We start from the raw sequence: 11837 nt of genomic DNA on the forward strand, positions 1-11837 counted from the left end.
TCATCATGTGTAAGTCACTTGAAATATGAGCCTCTCTAAAACAAAAAAGTGTGACAAATGTTTACTAAGAAAAGGCCTGAGCATCGGGGATAGTGCTGTTTAGTAGGCCCCAAAGTAAAGTTCAGATTGGTTAATACACAATGAAAATGTAATGATGGGCAAACATAGATTTCAGTAGTTCAATGACAACAATTCTTCTTCTTCTTTCGTCTGCTCCTGTTAGGGGTTGCCACAGTGGATCATCTTCTTCCATATCTTTCCGTCCTCGTTATCTTGTTCTGTCACCTCCATCACCTGCATGTCCTCTCTCAGCACATCCATAAACCATCTCTTAGGTCTCCCTCTTTTCCTCTTACCTGGCAGCTCTATCGTTAGCATCCCAATGTACCCCTCATCTCTCCTCTGCACATGTCCAAACCAACGCAATCTCGCCTCTCTGACTTTGTCTCCCAACTGTCCAACTTGAGCTGACCCTCTGATGTCCTCATTTCTAATCCTGCCCATCCTTGTCACACCCAATGTAAATCTTAGCATCTTTAACTCTGCCACCTCCAGCTCTGTCTCCTGCTTTCTGGTCAGTGCCACCGTCTCCAGCCCATATAACACAGCTGGTCTCACTACTGTCCTGTAGACCTTCTCTTTTACTCTTGCTGATACCCATCTTTCACAAAATTCGGTGACACCAATAAGCCTTTTAAGTTCTGTTTATACCTGAGTTGCCAGCATTTTTGATGGCTAATGTGATGCAGATAATAATTTTTATTGTACAGTATCTTGTATTAAACTTGTGCAGTTTCAGAAATATTTCTAGTTTTTTAGTCCAATAAACATACTGGACTGCTTTGGACAATACATTTAATGAGGGAGACCAGTTAATGAAATTTAGTCGAAAGTGGATCGCAAAGTTTGAAAAACAAGAATCCCATCCTGATCTTTCATCAAGCCCTAAACAACCCAAACTCACAGTCATAAGATATAGTAAGTTGTAAGTCTTCTGCTGGAGAGAATGAAAACAACACATACAAAGTTTCTGAGGGTTTCCTGCAGTCTCAAATGGAGTTGGCACATCAATGCTAATCTTTTATCTCATCGCTCAGTTGACGTAACACAATACGCATCTCCACTTTGGTACCCCAGTAGCAGTACAAGAAAAGCTACCAAAGTTGCCTCCCAGAAGAAATGCACACAGTATGGCCCCCAAAACAATGCAAAATTATTTTAATAACTTTAAATACATTTAAAAAAAAACTGTCGCAAAATTTGCTTTCTGCATAAATTATAACCCCCATAGAGAGAGAGAACCTACTGGATCATAACACATACATTTCTGAGCATGCTTATATCCCAGCAGTATTGGCCATTAGTTGCAGTAGCAACATACCAGGCAGGGCTGGGCAGGCCACTTAATGCCCAGCATCTTCTTCCAATCACTATGGAAGAATTTCCATATACTGATAGGGAAGTTAAGACTGATGGTCCCTCCAGCATCCCTGAGGTCACCCCTTTGGTCTTCTCCTAGTGGGCCACACCTTGTTTACCTCCAGTGGGGGAGACACCTAAGAGCAGCAGTTCCAATCGAAGGTCCTTTCCTATTGTTGTGTTCCTTGACATGTCATAGAAAGTGAACCCAGCAACCTTGTAAAGGAACCTCATTCTATCTTTTTGTACTCGTATTCTCATTCTTTCAACCACTGTCCATATCTTGTCATCACAGGCGAGAACGGGGATGGAAACATTACTTTTCCCTGATGGCATCACGAATTAGGTGATCTACAAGTCTCCGACTTAGTTTAAATCTGAATATTCAATCTCTTTTCGCTGTTCTTTTATTTCACCAAGTAATAATTTCTGTTTGTTAGTGCTAATGCGGTCTTTACTATCATTTTTCTGAGACTTTCGAATTTTAGTACTTTCATTATCTCAAACCTGCTCTGCATGTGTATCGCGCCAACGTTTTTGAATTCTTCACGATGTTCTACTTTGTCACCTACTCTTTGTCTTTTATTTCTGGCCCCGGGCCTGGTTAAATCTCTTGGCACAAAATCTTGTCACGCGGGACGTGAAAGTATCTCTCTGAAAAAGTCACATCTCGTCTCAAGCTAAAAAGTCTCGTCTCGTCCCAAGATTTTTTCATTATAATAGAGAGAAATAAGTGGAGAGGACTGGTGAACTTTGTTGGGCTGAATGGCCCGTTCTCATCTAGATTGTTCTAATATATAATTCTAATACATTTTAATTATTCTGGATTATTATTCTGGAGTGCTGATATAAACACTTTCATATGTCAGTAGTAGAGTTATGAATGGAAAGCCAGTATAGAGTGTTACAGTTTGCGGCCCTCTCAACCCCTTGAACCCTCTGACCACTCTTCAAACACCAGGTAAAAGACCAATAATTATTTATTTGGACAATAATAAAGTGCACAAAGCACCTACACTCCACAATACTCATATAATAAATCAATAATAAACAATCAATACACAATCCTCCACTTCCAGAGGCGTTGCCACCCTTCCACCCAGCTCAGCTCCATGCTCTGGTCTTTCACAGTCCTGTTTATAGTCCTTGACCCGAAAGTGTTTCGCCCTCTCTCTCCACGTGACCTGGAACACTTCCGGGTCAGATAAAAATCCTTTCTTCTTCACCTCGGAAGCACGTAATTCCTCCTGTCCATGTGACTTGAATGTACTTCTGGGGCGTAGAGCAAATAATCCTTGTTCCTCCCTGCAGCGGCCCCCACGGCATCCAGCAGGAGGGGATAAAAACTGCATTGTCCAGAATTCCCTGCTGGCATTCGGGGCACCTCCATACTGCAGGGAGGGCTCCACCTGGTGGCCTGGGGGTATTGGCCAGTATGAACGGCTGGCCACATGTCACAAGAGGAACCACCAGAGGTGTCATTTGGCTCAAACCAAGACTCTGGCAGCAGCCTTTTAAACCATAGGAAGACCATTAAAATGAAATGACATTAGTTCAAAGAAAAGGTGATGAAAGCCAAATTCTAGTATTGCTGTTTATAAAGACCAGATTCATATTTTTAGATTCTTTATTATGTTCTGCCTCCTTCCATTAGCAGTGTTTGGCTTACTTGTGGTGCTCCTCTGCATTAAAACGTGTCAGATGGCACATGTTGCTTTGTGTGTTAAGTGGTCTGTTCTTGCTTCCTAATGTAGAAATGAGATGATATTGCTGCTAAAAGCAAACTTCAAGGGCACCCTGCATAAATGGAGCAATTAAGCACAGGAACTGAGAATGTGGTTCAATAGAAACACCACAAGCAAATGTAGAGGAAACCAGATCATAATTAGCAATGGCCAGTTATTACATTCAAAAAGTAATGAAGAACAGATGCTCATTTATTATGTAATCTCTTTAATTGGTGTTCTTTATATCGTGAAGAATAATGAAAATCAGTACATCTTATTCATTTTTAAGTTTAAGTACAACTACATTAAGTACTCAATACACATATCTTTTTTTAGTATAGGCAGGCAGTGTGGTGTGGTGGTTAAGGCTTTAGGCTTCAAACCCTGCTACACTGTGACGCCATCAGCAAGTCACATGACCTGCCTGTTCTAATTGGAAAACCAAAAGAAACATAACCAATTGTATCATAAATGTTGCAATCTCCTTGGATAAATCCATCAGCCAAATAATTAAATGTAAATCTACTGTATTCAGACTCCTTCACTTTTTTATTCATTTTGTTCTCTTGCAACGTTGTACTATAGTTTAAACTATTTTAGCAATGCTCAATACCCCAGAATGACAAAGCGACAACAGGATTTTAGAATTATTTGCTAAAAAAAAAAACAACCAAAATAATAAAACAATATAAAAAGTATTCAAACCCTTTTGCTATGACCCTTGAAATTTAGCTCAAAGGAATTCCATTCTATTGATCATCATTAAGATGTTTCTACACTTTGTTTTGGCGTCCATCTGTGGTCAATTCAATCGATTAGACTAGGTAGGAAAGGCACACACATCTGCAGGGCCGCACTGGGAAGCTTATTCAGGCCGGGAATCCCAAGTCTAACCCAGAGCAGGCCACACAATATGCATTAGTTTTCTTGTACAGGCACAGACTCAAAAAACCAACAAACATCATTTTTGTCTTTGAATTGTTTATGAATGAGGAGACAGTAGATTCAGCTTTTACACATACATTTCACTCTTAAATATTAGTCTCCAGGCAACAACACTTCATGAATGTAAACACGTAATGTAATAAATAAACCATGCAGTTCTATAATATTTCTATCAAAATAAATGTGCAAAAAGCACTGAACCACAAAAAGTAGTTGTCAGTGGAATCCGCAATGCAGAGATGTTTGCAGTTTCGACTGCGAGTCTGGAATCTTCACAGCCGAGCCGCTGTCCGTGTCTGCATGGCAAAGCTGAATACTCTTTCACAAAGTTTGAAGTGTTGGTCAAAAAAGACCACTTTGAAGTCTGTCAAGCATTTTTTAAAGAATGCACTTAGTAAACAAAAAACTATGAAACATTTTGTGTAGCCTATACAGTCATCATAGCGCTAAGGTTTAACTGTCGGAGAGCAAGAGACGCACTTTATAAATATTAAAGTAAAAACAAGACCTGTTCGTTAACAAACTTATCATGAAATAAAGAACAACAGGTAAAAATTAAAAACACAAATCATTCCGCTCACATATATGTTTCATTAATAAAAAAAAACATTTTGTTTAGCCTATTCAGTCACTCAGTAACAAAAACGTAAAAAATGTGACCATACACTGCACTTCATTAAAATTTAAACAAAAATAAAACAAAATAAATACACAGTAACAAATACCAAAACCCATACAACATCCACATCTAATTCAAAGTATATTGTTTAAAAATGTATAATCTTCATACATAACTTTAATCACAAAAGCACCAGACATACACACCTCTCATCATAGCACTCCAGCGCATGCAAAGTCAAAACTTCACTTGAACAAAAACAAGAAACCATCCAATCAAAAACCAGAAAAGAAACCCTCCAACATTAAACCAAAAGGATTTGTGCCCATTACAGAGCAATAACGCCTGCTCGTTTTCCAGTATAATAATAATATATAATTTCACCATTAGTTTTTTTTACTGGTTGCTATGAATGCCAGGCCAGGCAGCAGGCCACTGGGAAAGCACCCGCTGATTGTAAATGTCAGTCCGGCTCAGCACATCTGTTACTAGAGCGTCCCACAGCTGAGTTCCTGGACGGAGCACAAGCCCATCGCTTTAAACACTCACACACACACACACACGAACTGAACCAAATTCTTCCTGCCTTTTGGGTATGGTTAGCTCTGCTGCTTCGGTCCTCCAGACTTCTGGATTCTAGTCTTGTCTTGCACATTCTTTCAGTTTAAACAATTTGCACATCCTCTCTGAAAGCTTTCTTCACTTTCTCTACTCTTTCGAAAGAAGCTGTTAACATTGACTGACAACTTTTAAACTGAACCATTGTGAATGTATGGAAAATACACATATATTTGATTAACACTGGAATATAACAGTGAGCACTGGAAACATGATTGGCATTAGAAATGTATGGTGAGCCCTGAAAATAGTGATTAATACTGGAAAGTAACACTAGACAAAAAATAAAATTGATGAGCCACAGCATGAAGTTATGGGAAAGAGTAGTGGAAGATTTGCATTGGGTGTGACGAGGATGGACAGGATTAGAAATGAGGACATTAGAGGGTCAGCTCAAGTTGGACGGTTGGGAGACAAAGTCAGAGAGGCAAGATTGCGTTGGTGTGGACATGTGCAGAGGAGAGATGCTGGGTATATTGGGAGAAAGGTGCTAAGGATAGAGCTGCCAGGGAAGAGGAAAAGAGGAAGGCCTAAGAGAAGGTTTATGGATGTGGTGAGAGAGGACATGCAGGTGATGGGGGTGACAGAACAAGATGACGAGGACAGAAAGATATGGAACAAGATGATCTCCTGTGGTGACACCTAATGGGAGCAGCCAAAAGAAGAAGACTGGAAAGTAACCCTAGACATATTTGGAATATATGTATATCTGATAATATATAGTTTTTACTCTTATTACATATTTTTTTTTTACTTGTATATATTTTTATATGGGGCGGCACGGTGGCGCAGTGGTAGCGCTGCTGCCTCGCAGTTAGGAGACCTGGGTTCGCTTCCCAGGTCCTCCCTGCGTGGAGTTTGCATGTTCTCCCCGTGTCTGCGTGGGTTTCCTCCGAGCGCTCCGGTTTCCTCCCACAGTCCAAAGACATGCAGGTTAGGTGGATTGGTGATTCTAAATTGGTGTGCTTGGTGTGTGGGTGTGTTTGTGTGTGTCCTGCGGTGGGTTGGCACCCTGCCCAGGATTGTTTCCTGCCTTGTGCCCTGTGTTGGCTGGGATTGGCTCCAGCAGACCCCCGTGACCCTGTGTTCGGATTCAGCGGGTTGGAAAATGGATGGATGGATGGATGGATATTTTTATATGAACGCTTAGAGCACTTGTTTGGCACCTTGATGAGTACTTTGATACACTATGAGCAATTAATTATCCACTTTTGAGCACTTGTTATATTTTTAAATGAGGGGAAACTGCTTGATTTAGTCACAAATATGGTAAGGTGCCTATATTGCCAGCTAAACTTATTTTAAGGGATCTGTGTGTAGTACTAGGGTGTTAGCTATTATGAATATAGTGAAAACTCAAGCAAAATGACACCTTTTATTGGTTAAGTAAAAAAGATTACAATATGCAAGCTTTCGAGGCAGCTCAGGCCCCTACTTCAGGCGAGACGTAAGAGATTACATCTTGTCTGAAGAAGGGGCCTGAGTTGCCTCGAAAGCTTGCATATTGTAATCTTTTTAGTTAGCCAATAAAAGGTGTCATTTTGCTTGACTTCTCTCTAAGGGAACTGTGTAAAGAGAAATATGGATGGGATGAAGAAGTGGAAGTTAAGTACGCCCAGCAATGGAAAAAATGGATAGACGATTTGAAGCTACTTATGGATTGCAATGTGAACATGTGCATTAAACCAGTTGGTTTTGGTCACATAACGTCTGCAGAAATGCACCATTTTGGAGAACTTTCTGAAGATGGATACAGCGCTGCTTCTTATCTTCTCCTAACTGACAAAGAACATAAGAGACATTGTTCATTTCTAATGGGAGAGTTGAGAGAGACACCACTGAAACCCGTCATGACACCAAGGCTAGTCTTAACAGCAGCTGTGCTAGCAGTCAAAATAGATAAGATTCTAATACACAAACTGCAAACTTCCCTACCAGCAGCTAATGAAGCTAAAAAGAGATTGGCAGCAATAAACTTAACATCCCAAAATATTATCCCAAAGGACTGGGTGGAGAATACTCACCAACTGTGGAAAAACCTCGTATGTCACATATTTCAAGTTTTTGCTGAATTGAGAAAATCATGTTACCCCTATAATTAATGATCTCTAGATTTAATTTTTCCGAGCTTCACATACACAACATTGTTTTTTTCACGAATTAGCAACACCTGCCATTTAAATCATGTGATCGTAACCCAGTGTTTTCATTGGTTGGTGGTCTTTCCTCTTTGGTCAGTGGAGTTGCTAGGTTTTTGTCTTGCAGTATGTAAAGTACTGTGTACATACTAGCTGCTTCCATTGTGCTATGACAGGAATTAAGCGGTCCTATTCAAAGGAGTGACATTTCATAGGAGTGACATAACAAGGGAGTGAAACCTCAGATATAAATTTCAAAGGAGTGACAACCATCCAACCAACCATCCAAGTGATAGGTGAGGTGACAATGATTTTTTTGGCAAGCGTACTTTCAGTTGTGTGTGGTCCAATAAAATATGACTCCTTTAATACGGTATTTATGTCACTCCTTTGTTATGTCACTCCTATGAAGTGTCAGTCCTTCGATACAGATCCAAATGAAGACAAATTTGGCCATCAACGCTACCGTATAGGGAAAGACCTAGTAATTCCAAAAACCAAAAAAACCTCAAATGGCAGTTACTAGGTTTTTCCATTGCACGTGAGAATAGGCAAGAAGGGGACATGGTCTAAAAGGATAGGAGATAATGGTGGCGAGACACCAAAGGATGTTGGTTATTAGCATAAAGGGGTGGACCAGGGTGAGTAAACATTACATAATAGAGGCAAAATGCCAAAAAGTGTTGGTCATTAGCATACAGAGGGGTGGCTAAACTTAGTAATGCATAGTCAATTCTGTGTAAATTGCTGTCATGTGTCTGTCTGGTTTCTCAGCTGTTTCACAAACCAGCCCACCTTTGTTGTGGTTGTGGTAAAGTCTCACTGAAAACAATGACTCCTGATTCCGCGTGAATTCCTGGATAAGAATATTCTATGACAAATACGTGTGTGTGCTCAGTGATTGGCTTGCTTCCCATCCAGGGCTGACCGAAGTTGTTGTTCTTCTTATATAATTGTATGATGCAGGCTAATAAAATAAATGATTGAGTTAATGACACCACAAGATGCTTCAGTAAAAACCGCGACAGACACCACGTGTCTTCACATGAAGTTCACTTTAACAGAGCGAGTGTGTAATAATCAGATCTGAACAGTTCCCTAACGAGTCACTTAGGACGGAAGAAATGGTGAAACAAAGAGCCCTCACTCTTTCAAAGTCATACATCCTGCATAATTATTTAACCCTGAGCCTCACATTGCTTTTGCTGTTAAGTAATTTTATCTCATATATATGAAATATGAATTCATACGTACAAGTTATCTTGTAGAATTGTATTTTGACTTTGAGCCCTCACCCACCATAACCTAGCGTCTATTGGGGGAGCATCGAAAGCTTTAGATATGTCAAAAATTTTGATCTCTGGTTTTTGAAGGATCTTGATATTTTAGGGTCCCCTGATTCCGAAAACACCGGTATCTCAGTGATGGGTGTGTGTCTCTGTGTGTCAAAGTTTCTTGAGGACGGTCTACAGTTAAAACGACTGGACAGAAAAATACCAAACTCGAAACTTAAGCCTGTTATGAGATGATGACGTGCTGATTTGTCTTTGAGCCAAATCGTGCAAAAGAAAGTGACACTCTAGAGGAACTCTCAAATACCGGAATTCTGCAATTAATTATGAATTCTTCTTGTCCATTTCTATTGTAATGACCTACCGTATATACTCATGGATAAGTTCTCCCACGGATAAATCGGGTCTTGATTTTACCATATGATTTCTGGTATTTTATAATGTCAGTCGTATAAGTCAAATGCAGAAAACACATGCTATTGGTCCAAGAGATTACGATATGCTAACGCCCACCTGAGAGAGGAACCACAGAGCACACAACCTTTTTTTTTTTTTCCTATGTATTGTGCCTACTTGACCACACGGTAATACCTGAACTATTCCGAAGCGACGTTTGCACTGTTTTGTCTTTTTCGTATCTCACTTCCTCATATATCTTTATCGTAAGAACATCCCTTATCTACAATGGAGCATTCGATCAGAACAAAATATGAAGCTGGTTTCAAATTAAACGTCATTGAAAAAGCGAAAGAAATTGGTAACTGTGCTGCCGCAACAAAATGCAATGTGTCTGAGAAACTGGTGTGAGATTGGAGGAGGCAAGCAGATGTAAAACAAAAATAATTTAAGTGTTGCATTTTTGAACGGGCGTATAAGTCGGGGGCTGATTTTAGGATTGATTTTTTGGATTTCAAGACCCGACTTATATGTGCGTATACACAGTATTTTATGATCAGAAAGATCAGCATCAGAGTGGTAAATAATTACTGACACGTTAAAGAATAGTTTGGGTAACTTGGTCCCTATGGTGCAAAGTCTACTGACAGTCGCATCCAAATTTTTATCTTGTAGATCTTGTAGTTATTTTGAAGATTTCACGTACAAACAAGATAGGAAGCCCTCAAATTTTTGTTACTGTGCAGTTCATAGCCTCAATTATATGATGTGGTTTAAATAGGTAGATTTTTGCAGCAGCTTGGCCTCTACTCATAACTTTTTTATATTGTATGTCTTCTACCACAATGAATAAAACCGCAAACTCATTTACCGATTTTAATCAGGCTGTTTTAGTGCCTGTCAGCTGAAGAAACAAGTTTTGGCCATCTTCCCTCTCTGTTTTGCATCTTAGGATAACATACTCTTCTTTTTTCTCTCTACAGGTACGTGGAGAACACTGGTAGTAAGAGCAAGCCTGGCCTGCTTTTCTGCCTTCCCGACGCTGCTGCCAGTGCTGGCTCTGCTAATGGCACATTGCACTCCCCTGTGAAAGCTGCCAAGCTGGACGCCACAGCTTCGCACCACAACGCCTCGGCCATTGCCCTGCCCTCTTCAGAATCCAGTGATTGCCCAGCGCTAGCCTGTAGATCAGGCACCGGTGAAGAGCATTATGTGAGTGAGGCACTGAAATTGGAGGATGAGCCAAACTACAGAGAGTACAGAGATGCCGGTACTATTACTGGTAAGTATGGAGAAGAGTCTCTTGTATGTCTGACTGACTGAGGTATTGGGATTTGAAACTGGTAGTTGCAGGAGTTTTTTTTTCTCTTGTCTGTAATCTGGAAGTTGACCAGCTTAATTTTATTCCACTTTTAAAAGTGGCATTATTAGTTACCAGTAACGGTGGACTGCATGGTAATGTTCAGCGAATACACTTGAATTGAGCATTCCTAGTTCTCATTCTCTTTCTCTGTACAGTTAGCGTTCGTTTGCTCAGAGGTTGATGTGCTTGCCGCTTCCTGAGCAGTTCGTTTTCTCCACCCTAGCGGCCCACTTCTTCTCTTCTTCCGTCAGCATCTTTTCGCGTTAAAACTGATTAAGTCAGTGTTTGTGCTGCAGTTACTTAGTATGTTTTTCTTAAAAAAGTCTTCGATCTGCCTCAAGAATGATTTAAGACAGGGGTCCTCAATCACGGTCCTGGAGGGCCACAGTGGCTGCAGGTTTTTGCTCCAACCCAGTTGCTTAATAAGAAGCGCTTATTGTTCAAGTAACATTTCTGCTTCACTTTAGTTGTCTCGCTCGTTAAGATTTTGAAGCCTTGTCGCTTATTTTAGTCTTAAACAGCTGTATTCTTGGTTTTTAATTGCTCCTAATTAGCAATAACATGCAAATGACAAAAGAGACCAGCATTTCTCCATTAAGCTTGTTACAATTTACACCCGTGCGTATTTACCATGCACTATTGGGTTTAATTAAATACTTGGAAGGAAAGTGAAGAGAATAAAGTGAAGGACTGAGAATTAGTCATCTATTTTAGCCTTCAAATCATTTGGATGATATCCTTAGAAAGGGGACAACAATCTAGGATATGAGAATTACCTGACACAGCAGAGTTAAAGCACTGACCAGACACGAAATGAAATTACTGGCAAGAATTGCCTTCTAATTAAGCAACTGGGTTAGAACAAAAACCTGCAGCCACTGTGGCCCTCCAGGACTGTGATTGAGGACCCCTGATTTAATATATAAAGAGGTAGAGGAAGTGACGGCGAAGGTGGCAGGGATGAGGAGGTCGTCCCCGTACACATGCGCTGCACAGCTGCCCTGCTGCCCGCTGCCGAGAGTTGATTCTACAATAAAATAAAAATAAAATAAAAAGAGTAATAAAAATCATCACCCCGAATGCGGACAGTAGAGGTCACGTAGTATATGTGTACTAAATTTCAGGTCAATAGGTCAAATGGTTTGCAAGCAACAGGTGATTTAAAATCCTGGACAGACAAACGGACAGCCACGGTAGCATATTATATAAGAAGATATTTATTAACACTTTTATTGAAAGTGAGTGCAGCATACACTTGTTTTCATATTTCTACAGGTGGAGAACTGGCCTATTACATTACACACACATAGTGATTTTTAT

At 40.2% G+C, this 11837-nt stretch overlaps 1 protein-coding gene across 4 annotated transcripts in view; it reads left to right on the forward strand.

Moving 5' to 3' along the window:
• trak1a (trafficking protein, kinesin binding 1a) overlaps positions 1 to 11837 on the forward strand; it is a 294945-nt gene that overhangs the window by 59968 nt on the left and 223140 nt on the right. For all 4 annotated transcript variants that reach the window (XM_051935640.1, XM_051935637.1, XM_051935638.1 and 1 more), the window contains exon 2: positions 10138 to 10436. In XM_051935640.1, coding sequence (XP_051791600.1) covers positions 10138 to 10436 — 299 coding nt within the window. The remainder of the gene's footprint in view (positions 1 to 10137; positions 10437 to 11837) is intronic.

This window comes from Erpetoichthys calabaricus, chromosome 13 (assembly GCF_900747795.2).
Source record: "Erpetoichthys calabaricus chromosome 13, fErpCal1.3, whole genome shotgun sequence".
In the NCBI taxonomy this organism is placed as follows: Eukaryota; Metazoa; Chordata; class Cladistia; order Polypteriformes; family Polypteridae; genus Erpetoichthys; species Erpetoichthys calabaricus.